This window comes from Stenella coeruleoalba, assembly GCF_951394435.1.
Source record: "Stenella coeruleoalba genome assembly, chromosome: 6".
NCBI classification, from domain to species: domain Eukaryota; kingdom Metazoa; phylum Chordata; class Mammalia; order Artiodactyla; family Delphinidae; genus Stenella; species Stenella coeruleoalba.
In genome coordinates, this window is record NC_137151.1 from 101,213,779 (window position 1) to 101,238,357 (window position 24,579).

The 24,579-nt window shown below is 39.1% G+C and overlaps 1 protein-coding gene across 5 annotated transcripts in view; it reads left to right on the plus strand.

The window, feature by feature from the left end:
* The window catches only part of UNC80 (unc-80 homolog, NALCN channel complex subunit), a 239,222-nt gene that overhangs the window by 52,672 nt on the left and 161,971 nt on the right, over positions 1–24,579 (plus strand). For 3 of the 5 annotated variants that reach the window (XM_079924681.1, XM_079924684.1, XM_079924685.1), the window contains exons 15-21: positions 3,915–4,062; positions 6,412–6,560; positions 8,950–9,116; positions 9,876–9,974; positions 14,086–14,300; positions 15,768–15,874; positions 17,537–17,633. In XM_079924681.1, coding sequence (XP_079780807.1) covers positions 3,915–4,062; positions 6,412–6,560; positions 8,950–9,116; positions 9,876–9,974; positions 14,086–14,300; positions 15,768–15,874; positions 17,537–17,633 — 982 coding nt within the window. The remainder of the gene's footprint in view (positions 1–3,914; positions 4,063–6,411; positions 6,561–8,949; positions 9,117–9,875; positions 9,975–14,085; positions 14,301–15,767; positions 15,875–17,536; positions 17,634–24,579) is intronic. The other 2 variants (XM_079924682.1, XM_079924683.1) reach the window with 1 other exon arrangement.

Below are 24,579 nucleotides of genomic sequence, written 5' to 3' on the forward strand. Positions count from 1 at the left end.
TCTGTTGTTCTTAGATATGGAAAATGGCCCTTATTGGGACAAAATAGGACTACAAAAGTGGCCAGTCATTTTCTGGCTGCTTTGTTTGAGAATGAACCTTGACTACTAAATATTTGAGATCATATCTCTTTGAACTGTGTGAAACTTGAAACTCTGCGCTCAGGCTTGCAAAGCATAATTCTGTAATGGAACATGGAAATGTAATTCCAGCTCATTTTCATTTGCCTCCACTGATGACTACTGTTCACTTAAGACTTGAGCACTAACCCACCTCCACAACAAGTCCAAACTGCAACAGTTGCCCTCATACATACTCTTGAACTGAAATAATAAGAAAACATTCCCTTAAAAATAAGGGGTTGATGCAAATTTGAGACCAGGAAACCTTTTGGCATATCTTAGCAGAGTTTTAGGATCATGCCAAAGTCTAATGCCAGCCCATTTTTCCTTGGTATTAGGTTTTGTCGTGAAACGTTCACACAGCCTTAGCATGCTGGGTTACTTTCCTAATCTATCATCTACCTATCTATCCATCTGTATATCATTCTCTTTCGTTTATATTCGCTTGTGTTGTATTATATTAATTATCTGCATGGGGGAGTTTTATTCGTAGTAATTAACTTCTAAATTCTGAAACTTGAAAACTTTGACCAAGATCTAGATTTTGAGGCCCCAAATTTTAAGAAATCAAAATAATAAGTAATAAGGCAGTAGAAAGCTGACATTGCCCCCATCTCTGCACATGTGTGTGTGATTTTTGATCTTTGATTTTTATTCTCTCACAGTATGAATAAACGCCTTCAAGGCTAAAACCACATCACTCCTCATGCAGAAAACTAATTCTATGAAATCAAGCATCAAAATATAAAAGGAAGTGTCATGCTGTAGTTGGAGGTATAAACTCGTTTTGACATCAGAACCTGTCTTTCTAGAATAGGAGAAGGTAGGACTAGTTGGATCAGAAACCACTTGAGAGGCTGTTGTTACTGCTTAATCACCATGTGTTCTTTCCTCAAGAGTACTGAATATTTCCTGTCAGGATGTCCAGTTTTCTACCTGCCTTCTCAACTTTGTCGATTTACGTGGCAATACCTCTATTCTCTAGTAGCCCAGTTCAGTACTCACTATAGGGATTATACTTACTTGTCCATGCTTAGTAAACACCTTGTCCAAGAGGGAAGTTTTTTTTTTTTTTTTTTGCGGTACACGGGCCTCTCACTGTTGTGGCCTCTCCCGTTGCGGAGCACAGGCTCCGGACGTGTAGGCTCAGCGGCCATGGCTCACGGGCCCAGCCGCTCCGCGGCATGTGGGATCTTCCCGGACCGGGGCACGAACCCGTGTCCCCTGCATCGGCAGGCGGACTCTCAACCACTGCGCCACCAGGGAAGCCCCGAGAGAGAAATTTGAGCAATATTCCCTGGGAATGTCTAATTCAGGAAGCTAGATATTTCCAGATTTCTCTGGCATTAGATTGTCAGAAGTTACTTTTAATATATTAAAGATATTTCTTACCTCTACCAGATCAGGTCCTCTATATTTTATTTTTTTAATAAACAGATTAGTACTGCAATGATGTTCATCAAAGTGCCTAGCAATTCCAGCATGTTTCCTGGGATAGTTTAATCATTAGCTTGTCCCAAATTATTGAAAGGGAATTCACTCTTTATATCTCTTGGAGAAGTTTAAAATATTCATTCAGAATCAAAATGCTTATGGTTTGATATTCTGTTTCTTGCTTAAACTTCTGATTGAACTCATTCAGACGTCCTAATAGCCTCTAAAGAGCAGATTTGAAACAATGCATTTTTTGGTGTATTTTACAGAGAAGCAAGAAGTACTTTACAGGCTTCATTTTATAGCAAGAATCATTTATTTTATAAGAAGAGAAGCTTGCTTTACAGCTAGCAACCAGTAACCTCTGGTTAACACCTAATTTCCCAATCTTCTATGACCGAGTAAAGGAAAAATGGAAGAAAAAAAAATCAATCCGCCTGACTTTGTGATACAGATGGAGAGACTATAACAAGGTCACACCAGGATGCCTATTGCTAATTACAGTTTTCAACCTTTTATAATCTTCCTTTTTCCTCTCGAGTTTTCCAAGAATCTTTCTCTGGGCCTTGATTTGTCAAAATGGTCATGTAACTTAAATTTTCTTCTGGGCCACCATTAAGGCCCATCAATAAGTCCCAGTTCTCAGGGACTGCTTTCTCAGGGATGTAACTTCCTTGCTTCTGTCTGATTGTCCAAATTTCTCTATCCTCCTTTAAGGTTGTCCTCACCCAGCCACCCCTCCCTTCTTTATTTTTTTAAAATTTATTTTATTTATTTTTGTCTGCATTGGGTCTTCGTTGCTGCCCGTGGGCTTTCTCTAATTGCGGCAAGCAGGGGCTACTCTTCGTTGTGGTGCGCAGGCTTCTCATCGCAGTGGCTTCTCTTGTTGCAGTGCACGGACTCTAGGTGCACGGGCTTCAGTAGTTGTGGCGTGCAGGCTCAGTAGTTGTGGCGCACGGGCTTAGTTGCTCCACAGTATGTGGGATCTTCCCAGACCAGGGCTTGAACCCGTGTCCCCTGCATTGGCAAGCGGATTCTTAATCGCTGCGCCACCAGGGAAGTCCCCTCCCATTTGATCTTTAGCTTTTTCCCCTCAACCCAGAGTTCTCTCTTATCATTTTCCGATTTCATTCCATTGTTAAGGACTTTCTTTTTTATGATGATCTTGTTCTCCACAAGATATCAACTAATCTCTATTATTGGTCATCTTAAATCTTTTTTCAAAGTAGGTGTTATCTAGATACATTTTCCCCAACAATCACTATCTAAACTATTCATGTGACTATTATATCATAGGAGAAATAACCACTATGAGGAGGTAAGACCCTGGCTTCTAATTTTGGCTCTGCTGTGAAACTTGGTGTATCAACTTGGGCAAAGTCCTTGACTTCTTTGAGTCTCAGTTTCTTCTGCTGTAATATAGGGAAACTCTTCAAATCACAGAGAAGGTGTGAAAGTCCAATGTCGTTATGCACTTACAAGCAAGAAATGCATTTTTAACAGCAAAGCACTGCACAAATGTGATTTTTCTCTCAGTAGTAAGAGAGGGTTAGGGAGACCACTAAGGGTCTCAGATAGTATTAGCGCATCCTGTCTGTGGCCTTCTCCAACCAATGAATGTGATTTTATTTGTTCTGATGGTGGGGATTACTTCCTTTTCCTTTGCTAGATGGCAAAATTATTTGCTGGATCATAAGAAATATATTTTTGAGTAGCAGGGCCTAGTGAATGGTCAATTGCTTTTCATATCCTGAAGACCAACTTCTATTTAAATACCAAACTTCCACATTCAGAAGCAGACACAAAAATCAACAAACTAGACTTGCCTTTATTTTATGCCTCTTTCATGTTTCAAAGATCCTTCCCTCCTGACCATATAAGAGGACTCTGGACAAAGCACTTCCTACAGCCCAGTCACACCATCCGTTAAATCTACTTAAATTCAAGACAGCTGAGCATGGGAGTGGCCTGCTCCTTCCCATGGCACAAACCCTTTGAGGTTTTCTAAACCTTGATGACCAATCCTATCACCTACCTAAATTTTACACTTTAAGTTTTTCCTTGAGATCTTAAAATCTTGATCTTGGCAAAAATACTGAGCTCCTTCTGGGACAGCACTAGCCCCTAGTTTGGGGTTTCTCCTGAGGAGCAGCCCTTCTCCAAGTCATATACCTAGTACTGCTCAGCCTGTCTCTGCCCAATGCATTCTCAGACAGGAGGGGCTGGCAGGGTTGGTGGGCAGCAGCCGGCAGGGATGGATGGAAATGCTTGCCTTTTGAGGGCTTCTGTCGCAGACCACTGGTGTCCCTGTAGCTTAAGCGGGTACCTGTGACTTCTTCACTTTTCTTCCTTCCTTGCAGGCCCAGAACTGCCTCACTAAGTTATACAAGCTAGATAAGATGCAGTTCCGACAAACCATGAGGGACTATGTGAACAAAGACTCTCTCAATAACGTAGTGGACTTCTTGCATGCTCTGCTAGGATTCTGTATGGAGCCGGTCACCGACAGTAAGTAAAGCTGTACCGAGTTCTAGGAGAACTCGCTGGGAGGTAAAGCAGGTAGCATTTCAGAGACACCCTAAATTTCCAGGGGTAGAATGGAGAGGAAAAGATACCTGTGTGCGTGTGCATCGTGTGTGTAATAAAATATGAACACGAGAAGCTTGTACATCATCTTTGACACACTTTAGAGGCTTTCTGAGGACAACTTAGCTCAGCAGAGGGGAATTTGGAAAAGCTGCGGCACCCTCACCTGTAGCCCCTCTATCCTTACGCTCTACTCATGGCACTCCTCTCTCTCCCGTGACTTTCTGTCATATGACTTCTGAGGCAAGGATCAAGGAACAAAGAACTATATTCATTAGTTCAACAAGTATGAAATGAGCCAGGCATAGTGCTTGGTGATTTTTTCACAAAATAAAATAGGAAAGGAAAAAAAAAAAACATGACAGTAAACATAGTAGTAACATAATTTTGATATACACATATACTGAATTTTAAAAAGAATGGGCAAAGGGATCTATAGATAGGCTCATAAACTATAGCTTCATGGCTTTAGGAAAACTCCAGTATAGAGACCTATATTACAGGGCACAACCAGTGAACACGAATGGCATCCATAATACATGAACACCTCCAATACCACTTGAATGCAAATGCAGTAATGAAATGAAGGTGATGTATGAAGCCTGATTGAGTAAAATATACATTTTAATTAGAGTCTGGGAAGAAATAACTTCTTAGTATAGGCTGTTATTTTTTATATAGTATATGTGTGATAGTGGTTGATTAATTTATAATGGAGCTATATTTGATGGATTTATTTATTTTTCCTGCTTTCATAATCTTTTTTCTTTTTAATTTTTATTGGAGTATAGTTGCTTTACAATGTTGTATTAATTTCCACTGTACAGCAAAGTGAATCAGCTATATGTATACAGATATTCTCTCTTTTTTGGATTTCTTTCCCAGTTAGGTCACCACAGAGCACTGAGTAGAGTTCACTGTGCTAGACAGTAGGTACTCATTAGTTATCTATTTTATACATAGTAGTGTGTCTATGTCAATCCCAACCCCCCAATTCATGCCACTCCCCCTTTTATTTGTGATGGATTTAGAAACAGTTTTTCTGTTCGTACCCCAGGCTTTATTGTTTGGTTTTCACATTAAAGGAAAATATTGTTCCCTATAGAATCCCTGAAATAATCTATGTTATTGAAATTATTTTAAACCAAGCACACAACAAATTTATAAATCAATGAAGTGAGAATTGTAGTTGAGGTACTGCAAGAGAAATTCTTGATTACAAACTTTTTTTTTCCTCCTTTTTAACCTATTTGAGATAGAAACTATAAGAATGGACTAAAACATTTCTTTCTGTAATGTAAAATCTAAAGAGAATCCGCGGCCCATTGACACAGACAGTGAGAGGTTGGTAATAAGGTCTGTTCCTTTAAAGTGATGAATTCCCTTTGGAATTCTTGAGACATTAAAGTGGCTCACGATGAATCAGCCAGCCAGAGACACACATCCCTATCTGACCAGCCTTGGAGCTGCACATATCCTGCCCCTACAGTCCACAGGTGGCTCGCAAGCTATGAGGAATACCCTGGCAAGGCCACAGAACGTGTCCATGGAAATGTGAAAAAGTGGCCTAAAATGCCACATAGGGTGATGGCCTCAGTTCACTGGCGTTTCATGTGTGAATGAGTTATAAGAAGGCGGATCCGAGGGAGGTGGTAGATTTTTCCAATTCATGTGGCTGTGGAGTCTCTGGACTCCCTAGAAGCTGCTAGAAGCCTTGTGCAGCTCTTGGCCAGACTCAGTCTTTTCTGTTTCCAGTGCTGGCATGAATTCCTCTGCAGGGCCCTGTCCCCCCTCTTCTCCCCCTGCCGGCTCCCCTGGTCAGCCCAACCTCACTCCGCTTCTCACAGACTGAACAGTTTCCAGTGAGAAGCCAGCCTTCTTCACCACCAAAAAAGCCAAATCAAATTAAGTCTGTCTCCACTGAGGGACCATTCAGTAAACCATATATTTTTTTACGTGATCACCTATTTGAAAACTACTTAGGTTTAAAAGACTTTCATAGGGTCAACAGTTGATCCTCTTTTTGTTGCTAAGAGTTATCAATGAAAACATTTCTCAAAGTGCTGGAATGTGTCATAGTAAAGACTCTGAAGGAGACTATGAGTTGTTTATCTTTAAGTCCTCATAGAGATGATCAAACCGGGAGTATCCTCAGTCCTCTGTTTCTGTATTTTGTGTAGCCCTTCAGTAAGTCCTGGAGTACTTCATTACTTCTTTAAACTATGTAGCTGAATGGAAACACTGCCTTTAATTGGTGCCTTTGCATTCCAGACAAGGCTGGGTTTGGAAATAACTTCACCACGGTGGACAACAAATCCACAGCCCAAAATGTGGAAGGCGTCATCGTCAGCGCCATGTTTAAATCCCTCATCACACGCTGCGCTTCAACTACTCATGAATTGCACAGCCCTGAGAATCTGGTGAGAAGCTCACCTCTTCTTCCCACAGGAGTTCTCAGTCTCGTGCCGTGGCCTTGAGAAAGAGAAGTGAAGTCTAAAACTTTTAAAGTTAAAATATCTATTTTCTCAGTGTCACCAGTAACTCTCAGTAGAAACTCAGCAACACATTTCTCCTCCGTTACTTGTTATCCTACCTGCAAAGTGGATTATCTCTTCCATCTCAGAGGTTCTGTGGTAGTTGCTGAGATCGTTGCTAGGTACTTAAGAGCCCTTCAGAGAGAAGGTGCTAGAGCCCAGCGTGTTGGCTCATGAAATATTAAAGAAAGTTATACCAAGCTTTTGTTTGAAACCATGCTTACTTTAAAAATTAATGCAAATATGCTGCTGAAATGGGTTTTGCCTTCTTTTATCGAACACTGTAATCTTTTAGCTACTCTTCAAAAAGACAAAGACTGTTAATTAAACCACTGAAGCCACAGGTACAGAGAGCCAGGCTATAAAAGGTTAGCGTTTAATTGCTACTAAGGAGATTGTGGTTTGGGATAGGAAAATGTGGATGAAGACTGAGACATCTGATATGACTAGATGAATTCAGGTCTCTCCGAGGAATAAAGAAGCATTTCTCTGTCTTACCGATCTGTTAGATACAATGACTCCTATGCAGAAATCAGCCCATTTACACATATGGACACTATCTGCTAATCTATCTAAATCAAAGAAATGGTCTTAAGCTACTCTAAACCACTGAAACTATGTATTCACTTAACTTGAGATAAACAGAACAAAACCCCAAATGAAAAGGAATTTAATTTTGCTGATTGTTGAAGCCATCCTAGCAAGGTTCTTGGAGTTTGTGAATAACTTGGGTACCATCCGTGCCTTCAGTTTGGTCATGGCAAGAAGTAATTTGACAAGTTGATTATAGTATATGCAAGCTCTTATAAGTCTTAACCTACAAACTCGTGTATAGAAGAGATACTATATTTCTTAATTATCTTTAAATCAACTTAAGTTTGGCTTTGGACCCCCATTCCACCAGAATGGCTGGAAGTTGAATCTCAGTCATTCATGGGTCTCCCCACCTCACAGAGTAGTGCAAAGATCCCCAAGTCTTAGGTAGGACCCAACGCCTGGTGAGGCTCCGTTGGTTTCAATCAGTCATGCTTATTAGTTCACGTAGTACTCTCTGCTGCTTAGGGATGGGCTCTCTGGTGAGTTTGGAACCCTTGCTTTCTGGGGCCTTGCCTTCCATGGAGGAGCCACCAAATTGCAGAGTGAGAGCATAGGGCCTTGCTGCCCACAGGATCCAAAGGACATTCTATGTTTTCCTTAGTAGTTCTTCCTTCTGCTTTTCTAAACATCATAGGCATAATTGTCCCAGTGGTCTTAGGTTCTGAAACCCAAAAGGGTTATAAGATAAGTGTTTTGTAGGCTTCTCTGTTCTGCTTTGTCATGAACTTTTCCTAAGACAAAGAATATAAGTAACTACCTTTTTTTTTTTTTTTTTTTTTTTTTTTGCGGTACGCGGGCCTCTCACTGTTGTGTCCTCTCCCGTTGCGGAGCACAGGCTCCAGACGCGCAGGCTCAGCGGCCATAGCTCATGGGCCCAGCTGCTCCGCCGCACGTGGGATCTTGTGGGATCTTCCCGGACCGGGGCATGAACCCGTGTCCCCTGCATCGGCAGGCGGACTCTCAACCACTGCGCCACCAGGGAAGCCCAATAACTACCTTCTTAAAGAGAGAAGAGAGTGGGGGAAATGCTGAATGCAAAGCTTAATATCTTTAAAATAAAAGTCCTGCATTAAAAGTTGAATCACTAATATGTTGGTTTTAACAGCCCTGTATCATCTTAAGTCCATAGTCAAGCTCATGTTCAAATGGGTGACAACATACATATTATTTGTTAAATCTGTGAAGCAAAATGGATCATCCTTGAATATCAGGCTCTGTTGGAAGTATCTAGAGGACTTAGCATATTTTATCACAGTGATGCAGAAACTTTGGAGAAGCTGAACAGAGACTGAAATCTCTAGTCTAGACAAAATTCTGATTGCCTTTTTTTTGCAGGCATCTCTTCAGAAGTCACAATTAAGAGAGAAAATTAAAAGCTTGGGAATCCAGTGGTTAAAAGTGTAAATTGATGTCTTTCTAATGATACAGCCAACTTTCTGAATATGAAGCATGGTAACCATCTTTTTTCATACTAAGGATGATGGGCAAGGTTCTTGGTAATGGTACCATAGGAACAATGGAGGGACAGGATACCGTTGGTTTCACTGTAGTAATATGTTTTCTTCTTATGATTCCAATGCTCATCTAGATCCAAGGAATTACCTTCTACCCCTCTTTCTGTGGACACTATTCAATCACAGCTATCTTTCCCCGCACTTTCTTTCTGGCCTCCAAACAGGGGCTGTATTGTGACATCCGTCAGCTGGTCCAGTTTATCAAAGAGGCCCATGGGAATGTCTTCAGGAGAGTGGCCCTCAGTGCTTTGCTTGATAGTGCTGAGAAGTTGGCACCAGGGAAAAAGGTGGAGGAAAATGAACCAGAATCTAAGCCTGGAGGTGGCAAAAGGTTGGAAGCTTGAGCTCTCTGAATATGAGGGTTTGCCTATGTCTGTAGAATATAATCTTCTGTTGTACTGTCCGTGTGGTTCCTACGTGGTTTGTAACTCCAGTACAGGGATGGGGGAACTATAATTTTTTGTACGAGTGATATCACTGGTGGTGGCCCAGCAACAGATTAGAAAAGGAATGAGTTTACTGTCAAATAAATGCTGCCTTTGTATGAATCAGAGCTCAGTTGATCCCAAACTTTCATACACTTGAACCACACTTCATAGCTCTTAATTACGTGGTAAAATGTTATCTGTGTTTTGGTCCCTTCTATAGCTAACTTACATTCTTATCCAGAAAGGAAAAGCAATTACTGATACCGTGTCATCCTGTTCAGCAACTAATATTTTTAACATGGCAAAAGAAAAATTGCTGAGCAATGCCCAATTATTTTTTCTTCTAATAAATACGAATTTATTGTATGCCTATTATATAAGAATTGCCACTTACAAAGATTAAAAGAAATACCTAATCTTAAAATCCTGCCAGTAGTTAATGGCTCTGTCTGCAATGATGGTGGTATCCTTAGGCAATAAGGTAGCTAGGTCATGACTCAAATGGTAGGATATGTTCCATACCGACATAGACTCATGATGGTATAGGGTTTGCAGGGCATTTAAGTTGTCTATAACAAAGTGTTTTGCTTTATGAAGTATATGAAGTATTGGGAGGTGGTGTCCTGCTATGTTGTGATTGGTGGAATGTACCACTTGCACAGGTCAGAGGCAGGAAGCATTGTGGATAAAGGCCAGGTGACCTCTGCACCTGAGGAATGTCGCAGCTTCATGTCCGGTCGCCCCTCACAGACTCCAGAGCAGTAAGTAGCGTTGGTTTTGTCTCCCATGGAGTGGATTGAGCACTTCCCACTGGAAGAAATTCTGTTTTCCAAGTTGCTGTTTGTTTGTTTTTCATTTCTGTTGAACTTCTCCTTCTGCCCTTTATTTTTCACTCCCAAAGCCACTAATCTCTACGGGCCCAAATCACAAATAACCAACCTCGTGCTTCCAGGAAGCCTCCCTCACTGCCTTTCCCATTGCCAGTCTCTACCCCACTTCTGCCTTTCATGCACAATCCTACAGATTAATCTTGAAAAATAGCATGTGTATCAGGTGGGCTGGGGATGGCATCCACTTTCTTGCTTAAAATCACTTACGACTGTCAATGTCATCAATGAAGCTTTTCCAAAAATAAGTAAGATAATCTACTCCCCTGTCCAGCGTTAGCTGAAACATCGACTCTTCTCCTTTTCACCTTGGTTCTCTCCTGAGATCCTTTCCAGTGCCCTCTGATGTCAGTTTATCTCTACTTTTCTTTTCTTTTTTTTTTTTTTTGCGGTACGCGGGCCTCTCACTGCTGTGGCCTCTCCCGCTGCGGAGCACAGGCTCCAGACGCGCAGGCTTAGCGGCCATGGCTCACGGGCCCAGCCGCTCCGCGGCATGTGGGATCTTCCCGGACCGGGGCACGAACCCGTGTCCCCTGCATTGGCAGGCGGACTCTCAACCACTGCGCCACCAGGGAAGCCCTCTACTTTTCATAATAACAAAATCAAAAGCATCATGAAAATAGTGCCCTCAGAAAATGTGAGGATTACTGTAGACACCAAATATACAGTCTAGTTCTATGCAAGGCTCACCTGTATTCATTCTTCTTTTGAGACCTATTTACCCACAAGTGGTGTGATCAATATTTAAAATATCATCATTTTAGGTATACCATTCTACTTCCCTAAACCCTGATTTAGTATTAAATGATTATCCTTCCAGAAATTCTGCAGGATAGTCCAGATTTTATAATATGCCCTCTCTATAGTCAAGGAAATCACCGTCATGAAATAGGACCTGGTAATCCACAACAAACAAACAAAACCTTTAAGGAACAAAAAGCCTGCAGTTTTTGTAGGCCTTCAAACTCTTAGAAACTGCCCCTAAAATGGGTGGAGAAAAGTAAGGAGAAGGTAAATCAACCCCATGGGTGCAGGGACCTCATGAGTTTTTACTTACCATTACAGACCCAATGCCTAGACGGGGCTTGGCCCATGGTAGGCACTTAATTTTAAGAATGAATGAATGACAATCAATGAAACAATAGACTTGCCAAATTACCATGTAGCCTTTGTCTCCTTTAATTTCCATTCTCAAAACCAAGGTTTAGTTTTTCCTTTCAGGACATCTTTAAGGACATAGCAAAAATCCAAACATAAGCTCTAAGGGAAAAAAAATTAATGTGAAAGGCAAAGGTCTGTCTGTAGCTGAATAGCCAACCACAAGACTAGTTAAAAGTCCTTACATACAGAATCTGTCCAAAAAAGGAGAGAGGACTTTTCCCAAAATAACACTAATAACTGTTAAGCTAATCTGAATAATAAGAATGATTTAATAGGTAAACTAGATTTAAACATAAAACTGTCTACCTTGCTAGGTGATTTAGTTTTCTAGATTGCAAAAGATTCTTTCTCTGTAGTGTTCTGTAAACACCACCTGATTTCTCAGCATTTAGCACAGGTCTGTTCTTTCCCTTGAATGAAGATACATGTATTAATATGCCTCTACATAAAAATTTCCACTTGGAGGGATGTCACAGAATGTCAAACATGGGACTTTTCCCTGGTCCAAGTGGGCCCAGGAGATGAGCACACCACATGTCCTCTGTTTAGCACCGGAGAAAGGTGGGTGGGTGATCATGGCTTCTCTGCCAGAAGACAGAGAACTTTCTCTTCCCCCTACGCCCCTCATACCCTGTGCTTCTCCTTTTTCCCTTTTAAATAAAAATCACATTAACTGAGTAATATTAAAAGCAGTTTTATATGCCCACATCTCTGAAACTCATGATTGATACACACGCATTGGACAGCGCTGATGCGGCATTTTATTGTAAAGCTGATCAATTATAGTCTCCCTGGATATTTCCCCACTCAGGCCACGTAGTCATATACTCATCACTGTGTTGCACGTTTCCCAAAGGTAAGAAATGCTTCAAGCACTGTGATTGTTTGATAAAAATAACAAGGAAGTCAAATTCTAAAACACTGATTTAAATTCACACCATATTTGATAAACAGAATGTCCTGAGTTAAAATAATAATTAAAGGTATTTAGTACTCTAATGAGATTTTGAGATAAAAAATCTGCATCCCCGTGTAAATATCCCAAGAAAATGACTGCTTTACACAGTACTGTCAGATTTTAGGTAGATCCCAGATTTAACCCCAAAGCTTATAAACAGACCATTGCCCAAACCCCCCTCAAAAAAATTTCATCACATGTTACTAGAGTATTCTCCATAACCTTTTCTTTCCAAATTACTAAAGTATAATAATACGTGTTCTTCAAGTTGCCAAATGTGGAAAACACAGAAAAGCATAGAGAAAAAAAATGTTTAAATACCTTCAATTAGAAATAACCACAGTAAACTTTTGGTGTATTATGTTGGGTACATGTTTGAGCATGTGTACACATGAGCTTACACAAAGACACATACACGTGTACTTTTTTTATTAACCTGGTGATATCCTGCTTAATCCATTTTATCAGTGCCTTTTAACTTTGCAATGTATCATCAACATTCCCCATATCACTAGTCTTCTGAAAATAGGATTTTAATGACTACAGAGGATGCCATCATATGGAAGTCGCATAATTTATTCAGCTGTTTCCCTAGAGGTAAACATTTAGATTATTTCCAATTTTTAACATTGACCCAGAAGCCTCAGTGAGCATTTGACCTTCTTAGTATCTACATCTTAGATACTAAGTAGATACTTAGTATCTACATCTTAGTATATTGTCCCATCATTTCCTTGGGATAACTTCCTGGAAATTGAAGTTCTTTGTCATGGGTGTAGACATAGCCTTTGGATAACATCTTACAAAATTACCCTCTAGAAAAGTTGACTCATTCTCTCATCATGGCAGTGTGATAGTATCATTGCTTTCTTCCCCTCCCAGCCCACCCCACCTTAATCTTTGCCTATTTAATGAGTGAAAATAGGGATCTCATTTCAACTGGCCTTTTTTTAAAATTCCTAGTGAGATTAAACTCTGCATACCATTGGCCACTTGTCTTTTTCCTCTTGTGGAATGCCCTAGTGAAAAATCCCTTTGGAGATGTTCCCATTTGTCTTATTGAGTCAGGCTAATTTTTTGTTTTACTTTTTTTTTTTTTTTTCGGTACGCGGGCCTCTCACTGTTGTGGCCTCTCCCGTTGCGGAGCACAGGCTCCAGACGCGCAGGCTCAGTGTCCATGGTTCACGGGCCCAGCCGCTCTGCGGTATGTGGGATCTTCCCGGACCGGGGCACGAACCCATGTCCCCTGCATCAGCAGGCGGACTCCCAATCACTGTGCCACCAGGGAAGCCCTTTTTTACTTTCAAACCTTAAGTTTCTTTGACTTAAGAAAGCTAAATAATCAGGCACTATGAAAATTACTTACTGAAAAATTGTGGGATGATGCATCCCCTGGGTGTGCTGATTGCATTTTACTTATTCAGTCGTTCAAGTATTTTTGTGAGTTTATTTAGGGCCAAGAATTATACTGTCCTGGGCTAGGGGTGGGGAATAAGATATGGTACTGCACACCCCCAGGGAACTTAAAAATATAAAAAGTTAAATATTTACTGACACTGTAAGTGCTTCAGCTTTTATGACTCACACTCGCAGACGATTACCTTCAGTAATATTTAGTCTTATATCATGGCTGAAAAAAATGATTTCCTCAACTTGACAGCTGAGACATGGCTATTATCAAGAAGAGCTCAGAGAGTCAAGCTTGATCTCCTTCCTTCCACTCCCACTCTGCCTCTTCCTAAATCCCGGCCCATCAAAGATCATCCTGCACGATTTGCCACAGTGTCATTGGCAGGAGGTTGAAAGAAAGGTAAGAGAATTTCACATGTGTTCAGACTTTTAACCCTCTTCTCTGCTTGCTTTCAGCGATGAACAAATGCAAGGGGGCAACATGGGGCGGAAAGATTTCTGGCGCAAGATGTTCAAATCCCAGAGTGCGGCGAGTGACACCAGCAGCCAGTCTGAGCAGGACACTTCAGAATGCACCACTGCTCACTCGGGGACCACCTCTGACCGGCGCACCCGCTCTCGGTCACGTAGAATTTCCCTCCGAAAGAAGCTTAAACTCCCCATAGGTAAAAGTATGTCTGTATTTATCTTACGGATTCTCTTATTCCCTGCCATGTCCTCAAACCAACTCACAATCAAAACAGAGCAACTTGTGGGAAGGTCGAGAAAGGGAAAGCTTTCAAGTCACAAAGCCTAGGCTGACTCCTTCATTTACTCATTCATTCATTCATTTTTTTCAGCAGATATTTCTCAAACCTTTCCTATGAGCTTCTATGGTGTGCAAACACTGTGCTAGGATTCAGGGATTAAATGGTGAGCAGAATTTCACAATGCCTGACTTTGCTGAATTTACAATCTATTAGGGGTGACAATCACTAAAGCAGATAACCATACAACTAAGTAGAGTTGCAAACTACGAATTTTTTTTTTTTGGTTGCATTGGGTCTTCGTTGCAGTGCTCAGGCTTCTCACTGCGGTGGCTTCTCCTGTTGTGGAGCATGGGCTCTAGGCGCATGGGCTTCAGTAGTTGCAGCATGCGGGCTCAGTAGTTGTGGCACCGGGCCCTACAGCACAGGCTTAGTGGTTGCGGCGCATGGGCTTAGTTGCTCTGCGGCATGTGGGATCTTCCTAGGCCAGGGATCGAACCTGTGTCCCCTGCACTGGCAGACGATTCTTTAACCACTGTGCCACCAGGGAAGTCCCCAAACTATCAATTTTATGAGGGAAGTATATGTAGTGCCCTAAAAGCATGCAAGGATGAGACCTAACCTAAATGAGGGGGAGGAGAGGCAGGAATCAGGGAAGGCTTCCTGAAGGAAGAGAGATTAAGATCTGCAGGGTACTTGGGAGAAGGAGGAAGGAGAGCATTCCAGGTGGTAGCAGTACAATGCGCAAAGGTATTAGGAGGGAGGGACATGGAAGAACTGAGACAAGAGTGGCTGCATGACTATGGTGAAGCCATAGGGACCAGAGCGTGTGGGCCTTGCAGGTCAGGTTGTCTCTTCATCCTACAGCCCTACAGAGCCGAGGTGGGATGTTGAACAGGGGGATAACATGAGCAGGTAAACTTTTTTTCTAAAAGATCACTGCATGGAAAACACATTGGAGGGAGCATGAGTGGATATGGGGGACCAGACAGAAAGCTGCCCTTGTGCTCCAGGTATAAGTAATGGTAGGTTGGACTGGGTGGTGACCGTGTAGATGGAGAGAAGTAGACATATTTGAAAGATACTTAGGAGGTAAAATCAACAGGACTTAATGGAAGATGTGAAAGTTGTCAAAGAGAACTGTATGGATTACGGTCTTAATCATGCAAGAGGCCTGGGTTCTTTTTGTTCTGATTTAGTCATGTAATTTTATAGTCCAACACTGAATGTTTTTATTCAAAGCATGTACATTTCGAAGACAATTTGTTTTCACTTTTATTTACATCAAGTCACGTAACTTTCATTGCTTGTTGGGCATATGCCAACTTTTTTGTTTAATCCATTTGGGAGAAAATGCTATAATGGTCTAATTTTTTTTGAATTATTAACTAGGAAACTGGCTGAAACGATCCTCCCTCTCAGGCCTGGCAGATGGTGTGGAGGACCTCCTGGACATCAGCTCTGTGGACCGCCTCTCTTTCATCAGGCAAAGCTCCAAGGTAAACAGGACATTACTTACGTAAGAGAATGTTGGAGTCACTGATAGAAAAATGTCAGGGCTGGGAACTGCTAAACACCTGGAGGGGCCAAATAAGGAGGAGCTGAAGAAATTCTCTTCAAGGTAAGTAAGTTTTGGAAACTTAAGTGAACTATGGAAACTAAGATGTCTTAGTATGAGGCAATCATAGAAAGGAAAAAAGTGACAAGAAACTATGAATAAAATTGTAATGCATATATAGAGAGATATATAGGTATTAATTCCCAGCTACTTTTTTTCTTTGTTTTTTTTGTTTTGTTTTCTTGGCGGTACGCGGGCCTCTCACTGTTGTGGCCTCTCCCGTTGCAGAGCACAGGCTCTGGACGCGCAGGCTCAGCGGCCATGGCTCACGGGCCCAGCCGCTCCGCAGCATGTGGGATCTTCCCAGACCGGGGCACGAACCCGCGTCCCCTGCATCGGCAGGCGGATTCTCAACCACTGCGCCACCAGGGAAGCCCCCAGCTACTTTTAATACATGTATGAAATCCTAACATCTCAAGCTCCTATCCAAGGACACATAATTGTATAGTGATTTATTTTACACACACACACACACACACACACACACACACACACACACACACACACACACACACACACACACACACACACACACACACACACCCCCCATATATTTTCCTTCCCTACTTTTCCTACCATCTGAACCTTTCTCCCCTTTGAAAAGGATTAAGAAGCTCAGGATGATTTTTCCCACTAAGTGCTTCTTCTGTTGAGCATTGTAGTAGCATGCAGTTTGGAAAAGGTCGTGATTCTTAGTGAAATCCATTTCTGATAAGAGTCTTCCCTGTGGCTGATTCATGGCCTGGTTGCTGTAATTTTCAGCATGTAATAGGAGTTACATTTCTTTATATACAAATTATTTGCTTATACTCTTTCTTCTTTGAATTTCACTAAAACCAGTTTTCTTCTATCTCTTTTTAAAGTAATATTTTGGAGTTATAAAAAGATTATAGCAACCTTATAAGGCATTTAGAAGATATATTTATAATTCCTCCTTCATATTCTTTTTACTAAAATTTGGCCAAGTATTTGAGGGTCTGTGAGGTCCATAGCTTCCTTGCTTTGCTGTAAACAAACACATTTTAAGTGTTAGGAAAAAAACATGTTACTGCACTTTAGTTATACACATTACAATACACATTATAATACACATTATACACATTATAATACACATTATACATTCATTTATACTGGTTCTTTCATAGAGATTTGAAATCTTCTATTTGGCTATCTTTTACTTTCATCTGATTCTCAGTTGTGGTGTTGTTTGTAAAGGATGAATATGACTTGTTCATAAATTTGAGTTTGGACTTTATCAGAATTAAACTCTAAGAATATCTCAATTGCTCACTAAATTATTTTCATAGTGCCTGATTATTTTACTTTCAATCTATGACCAAGACTCTCAAATTATAGTTATAAGTGATGTCGTTTTTGGCACATGGGAATAAACTATACAGACTAGCTAACCAGATGTGGAAGCCAAAAGAAATGAAGTGACCTTTATATTCTAAACAACTTATTTTTCAAGGTAAAGGTTAGTATAAACACAAAGAATTTCCTCTGAATTGAGTTATCTGACTACCGTCCTTTTTTTTCTCAGGTCAAATTCACCAGTGCTGTAAAGCTTTCTGAAGGTGGACCAGGGAGTGGAATGGAAAACGGGAGAGACGAAGAGGAGAATTTCTTCAAGCGTCTTGGTAAATGTCACTTGGCCTAAGAATTACATGCAACTTTCATTACACAGAACAAACATTTGATTAGATAAAATGATCTACTTTCTATTTCCTTTGATTTCTTATTCATTTCTTTCTCGTATGTGTTTTGTTTGTACTACTATTTATAGCTTCTCTATTTATTATCAATTTGGTGCAACATTTATGGAAGTCCTACCATGTTCCTCATTCCCTAGTGGGCCCTGGGTGTGCAAAGAATAAGACACAGACTTTTCTTCTGCTGTTCTGTCCCTTATTAAAATCTGAGAGTTCTAAAAAAAACTCCGGGTATCCTTTTATCCACCCACCTATCTACTTAGGAATTCTGCACATTATATCCCAGACGGGTGGCCGGCCACCCTCTGAACACTTCCACCGAGGGCAAGTTTATTACTTTACAAAGCAACCTGTTCTAGAACTAGACAGCTTTCATTGTGAGAAAGTCTTTGCTTATGTGCTGAAAATATACTTATCCATAAATTTGACTCACTAGTCCTAGTCATGATATCTGTAGCCACACACACACGCACACTCATACCCACATAATGCCAGTTTCACCTATTATCTATTTCATGTTCTCTCTTTTGATCTCACTTCTGCTCATTAAATATTGTTGATTCCTTTTGTTTTCCTTACATAGGAGAGTCTCTAGATCCATCACCAACCTGATTCCATTTTACTATGTATTCTAATTAGATGATGTGCTTTACAGAATATGGTGCTTCAGATGGAATGCAATGCACTATATTTGACTTTAATCAGTGTAATAGATAGTGTAACTGTTAAGCTCCCAGGGATACAGCCAGTGGATGAACACAATTTAAGACTGCATTATCTGTTTTCACATCACAGAGTTGGTCTGTATTGAATTTTGGATTAACTTTTGCCACCTGTCCTTCTCATGAACAAATATCATGCATTACTTTGTTGTAGCCCTTATTCATTCTTCATCTCAAAATAAATAAAATGTATTGTTTCATTAACTTGGGGGGTAGTTAAGTCACTTGTCCAGGAATTCTGAATCTTTTCTTCTCTACAGTTGTGCTATAAAAATCCATCATGAGAGACATATACATTTCCCTGTTTTCATCCAAGTTGTTGATATTCTCACAAAGCAGGACAAATACAAAGAAATAGCTCCTAGAGCACATGTAGTTGACTTTTATTGATTAACAATTTGTGGGTACAGTTTTTCAGCCAACCATACATTTAATTTACTAGTGATCAGCAAGCACTTTCCTACTTTATGCAAAAAACATCATTAGACTTTACTAAAACATTATCTCACTGATATCTTTATAACTTTGTCGAAAGGAGGAATGTAACAGTTCAACACGCTGTCTTCTTCAGTAAACTACAGTGGTGTCTATGATTACTTCTGTGTTGTTGTTTTTTTTAGTGTTCCTGCCTATCCAATTCTCTCTTACAGAATTTGGCTAGGACACACATCAGGCTTATTAGTCTATGGTTTCAAGAATCTTCCTAATAATTGGGATCTTTGTCATTTTCAATCCTCTTGTACTCTTACCACTCATGATATTTTAGAGATATATCTAGTGTTCAAAACTGTCGGTGTTATAAAGACATTTTTGCGGTGGTTCTTTGAGAATGAAGTGTGGAACTAAAGTACGTTCTCTAGGTATGTGCTGTGTTAGCTGGATGTCATTTGACTAGTACTGTGATCGCATCTCCAGGTCATTTCTATGCACTGGAGGGTAATTTGATGGAACTGAGGCTTAAACTCAGAAACTAGGGTCTTTCACATTTGGTGCCTTTTTAATGAAGCTTTTCTGTACTTTCCCATCTGTGAATTTTTGTCCTTAGTAGAAAGGATGAAAGCATAATTGAGTTGTTTACCCTCCTTTGATTTCCTTACACTCCCTTCTTCAAGTAATAGGTCAATATTTTTACTCTTACTCTTGTTCCAAATATGTTATCGTTATTGTTTCATAACATTCTGGATTTTGAGTTTTCCTCATCCACTATTCTTACAGATTTCAGCTATTGTTTCACATAGTTTTTATATTCCATTCACAAATAGAAAAGACCTGATACAGAATATTCATACAGCCTGAGTCTAGGATGAGTTTGTGTCAACAATACCTGTAATACAGACAGTCTCTTCCTGTGTGTCTAGAAGACAAAACGATAAAATCTGGGACTGATTTTGGAATATTTTATGTGCTTTGGACTGGCAAAAGAAGATGGCTTGTACATCATCATTCTTTATCCACGATCTCTGGCTTGTTAAAAATTATAAAAGGTATTCTGTGAGTTAACTCTTTCAGAATCTCTCGCAAAAGACAGGTATCTCCAGCTATTCTAAAAAACCAAAAGGACATTATCTGCTAATCTAAGAACATTGTATTTTGCAACAACTACCATACTTGGCCTTGTGAACATCTTTCTAACTTTAAGCCTGCTTTTGCTTATTTCTTTCTTTCTTTTTTGCTTTGCAATCTGTGAATAAATCCCCATCCATCCATTATAGATGCATTGTCTTTTTTCCTTCTCATTTAAATTATTTTCATTTAATTGCATATTTTCTGTTTCTTTCTTTAAAGTTGTTAAAGAAAGCAAATATGAAACGTTCTTACCCTCAATTTCAATGTAGTACCTGAACTTCACTGAGCTAAGATAAAATGCAATAGGCGATAGAATTTTTTCAATCTAAAAATTTATTCAACAAATGAAAAACACATCTGCTGAACATTTAACAGAACTGAAATTACATTCACAGACCGGCTATCTTTTTCTTCTATATTTTTCTATTCACTAAGAATATTTTGTTTTAGAAATCATGATGTCTCTATCTGAGGGAAGATATTTCATTAAAGCAATGGGTTTTTTTTTTCAGCTGATCAGCAAAACTTACTGAATATCTTCTTTGTGCTCAACTCTGCCATAAACTGTATGGAAAATGCTGCTTAAAGAAATACTAGATTTTGAAATGCTCCTTTGGGATTTAACAGCTTTTTAAAAATGCATTCTATGTAAATCATACCTCAGTAAATTTAATGTTAAAAAATAGTAAATAAATGCAACTAAAATGTACTGAGACTAAAAAATTAATCATGGCCAAGGAAGCCAAGAGGCATCTTTACATTCTAGTAAGTTTATATAAAAGATTGATATAGAAGAGGTACCTTTTATAGGCAAATTACTTTTCAACATTTCTTTCAGTATTACAATACGAAATGTCAGCAGGGTACAACTTGACAATCAGTTTGTAACATGTACAGTGTTGATTTATTTATTACAGTAGTTTTCCTGACATAATCACTACCTTAAGCAGTGTGTAAAGGTCTGAACTCTTTGAACATAAACATTCAGGTATTCTAGAGACACAGTGTGGCAGAGTGGTAAGAGTGCAGGCTGGTTGTCACTAGGTTTGGATTTGAATTCTGACTTTATCACTTTCTGTTGCATGAACTTAGACTAGGCTACTTAACCTGTCCCTTTTCTCTTTATCTTTCTGTCTCTATTCTCTCTCATTCTCTCTCTCTCTCTTTAATTATCTTTAAAGATCTATCTTACATGACTGTTACAAAAAATTTTTTTAAATAAATTATAAAATATTTCATATAGTACTTGGCACATATTAAGTGCTCAAAAAGTTAGTAAATATATTGTTATCTATTAATGCTTTATAGATAAAATGGAAAATTTCCATTGTAAATAGCTTTTACTTACAGCGTGATCCTTATGTCCTGGGCTCGTAGGAGTCTGCTGATCTTCTTACCTGTAATAAGTGTACATCATTCTGTGAATGATTCTTCACAGAATAGGTTCTTGCTGACAAAGATTGTTTTGATCACTTTTCTCTTAATTATTTATACTCTTTAACTGCATTGTTTCTGAAGTTCTTTCAATCAAAATGACACTTTCTTTAGTAATATTGAATACATTTCTTTTAGAATTAATTAGTTTGTCAAAAATATTGGAAGAAATGGTGGGATACTTATTCTTAATGCTTCCTTTAATAAAATGATGACAACTGTTTTTAATAAATTGGTTAAATAAGAATATTTTTTTGCCATCCATCCTGTCTTATATATTAGTTCTATTACAAATTTTAGAGTTATCACTTAATGTATCTTAAATCTTAATTATAGTATGAAAAAATAAAACAACTGGATTCAATAGAAAGAAAACTATTACTTGGGATCTATCTTAAATTCAAGGTTTAAGTTTAGGTACTGTTAAGGTTATAATTTTTTTTAATGGATGAGATTTCCTGTGATATGGATACCTATCAAAGGGCTATATATAAATGATTAATAAAGTGATATATAGATAGGAAAAATAGCAGGAGTTACCTGTTCTGATAGCTTTGGTAATGTCCAGTGAGTAAATAGAGTAGTATTTTGAAAGGCAGCTGTCTGGAAACAGCATTGTCCAAGAAACGTTTGTTCCTTATTTGTAGTTTCTAGCTTTACCTTCTGTATACCATTTGAAATTCTGTCTTCTCAATTTTTTCCACCTTTAGATTCTTCTTGTGCTACTTCCTTTTGCATTTAATACAAAATATGCTATACTAAATGGAAAAAAAATACTGAAGTTGTTGAATATAGAATTTTCAATATGGAATATTTGTACCTGAAAAGGAAATGTACCCATAAGGAATGAAATATGGGAAATGTTGATAATAATATTTTAATTATAATCTGAGCCTTTTTAAAAAAAATTATTTTGTTGAAGTACAGTTGATTTACAATATTGTGTTAATTTCTGCTGTACAGCAAAGTAATTCAGTTATACATATATACACATTCTTTTCCATATTCTTTTCCATTATGGGTTTATCACAGGATATTGAATATAGTTCCCTGGGCTATAGAGTAGGACCTTGCTTTTTTTTTTTTAATTACTTAGTTTATTTCATTTTTGGCTGCGTTGGGTCTTTGTTGCTGCACATGGGCTTTCTCTAGTTGTGGCGAGCGGGGGCTACGCTTCATTGCGGTGCGTGGGCTTCTCATTGTGGCGGCTTCTCTTGTTGCAGAGCATGGGCTCTAGGTGCGCGGGCTTCAGTAGCTGTGGCTTACAGGCTCTAGAGCACAGGCTCAGTAGTCGTGGCACAGAGGATTAGTTTCTCCGTGGCATGTGGGATCTTCCCGGACCAGGGTTCGAACCCATGTCCCCTGCAGTGGCAGGCAGATTCTTAACCACTGCGCCACCAGGGAAGCCCCTGAGCCATTTTTGTGCTTATGAAAAATTTCAAACATAGACAAAGAGTAAAAAGGACCCAAGGGATACCAAATATCCATCGCCGACTTGCAATAATGGTAAAAAAAATTTTCCAACTTGCTTCATCTTATTTTTTTTAGTGTGTTATGGAACAAATTCCAGACACCATACCATTTCACACCTACATATCTCAGTATGATGCTGAGACATTTTAAAAGTTGTTGACCAGGAATTGGTAATTATTTTCATGCCATGCCATAAATTTTTTTCAATTTACCAGGAAGTTTTAAATTTGTATGCACTTAACTTCAAATTATATAGAGCTACAAGGAAAAAATAGACGAATTCAATATCATAATAGGAGATTTAGCATACTGCTGTCATTCGCTGATAGAGGATACCTCTTTCAGAACCAGTAGACACACCCCCCAAAAAAAAAGTTAGTAAGGATATAAAAAACTTAAATAATGTAAGCAGCAAATTTGATTCAACAAGCAGATATATAGTCACTATACTCCAAAACTTTAAATTACAAATTATTTTCAAGCACAGTTGGAACATTTTTAAAACTGACCATATTGTGCTATAAGGCAAATTTTAACAAATTTCAAAGTATTAAAATTATACAAAGTGTGTTTCTTGACATGTAGTTAAGCTACAAATCAGTAATGAAAAACTAGAAGTTATGAAATACACTACTTCTAAGTAACACCCCAAAAAACAAATCACAATTGGAGTTAGAAAATAAGTTAACCAGAATGATAATAAAAATATTACATACCAAAACTTGGATGTGACTAAAGCTGTGCTTACAGGAAAATGTATAGTCTTTTTTTTCCCAAGGTAACAGTAGTCTTTTTTTAAAAAATTACACACGTCTATAAACTTAATAAATAGGTTTTCTCTATTTTTTTTATACAACAGGTTCTTATTAGTCATCAATTTTATACATATCACTGTATACACGTCAATCCCAATCACCCAATTCACACCACCACCCCCACACCCCCGCGACGTTCCACCATTGGTGTCCATATGTTTGTTCTCTACATCTGTGTCTCAATTTCTGCCCTGCAAACTGTTTCATCTGTACCATTTTTCTAGTTTCCACATATATGCGTTAATATACAATATTTGTTTTTCTCTTTCTGACTTACTTTACTCTGTATGACAGTCTCTAGATCCATCCACGTCTCAACAAATGACACAGTTTCGTTCCTTTCTATGGCTTAGTAATATTCCATTGTATATATGTACCACATCTTCTTTATCCATTTGTCTGTTGATGGGCATTTAGGTTGCTTCCATGACCTGGCTATTGTAAATAGTGCTGCAATGAACATTGGGGTGCATGTGTCTTTTTGAATTTTGGTTTTCTCTGGGTATAGGCCGAGTAGTGGGATTGCTGGATCATATGGTAATTCTATTTTTAGTTTTTTAAGGAACCTCCATACTGTTCTCCACAGTGGCTGTATCAATTTACATTCCCACCAACAGTGCAAGAGGGTTCCCTTTTCTCCACACCCTCTGCAGCATTTGTTGTTTGTAGATTTTCTTATGAAGCCCATTCTAACTGGTGTGAGGTGATACCTCATTGTGGTTTTGATTTGCATTTCTCTAATAATTAGTGATGTTGAGCAGCTTTTCATGTGCTTCTTGGCCATCTGTATATCTTCTTTGGAGAAATGTCTATTTAGGTCTTCTGCCCATTTTAGGATTGGGTTGTTTGTTTTTTTTAATATTG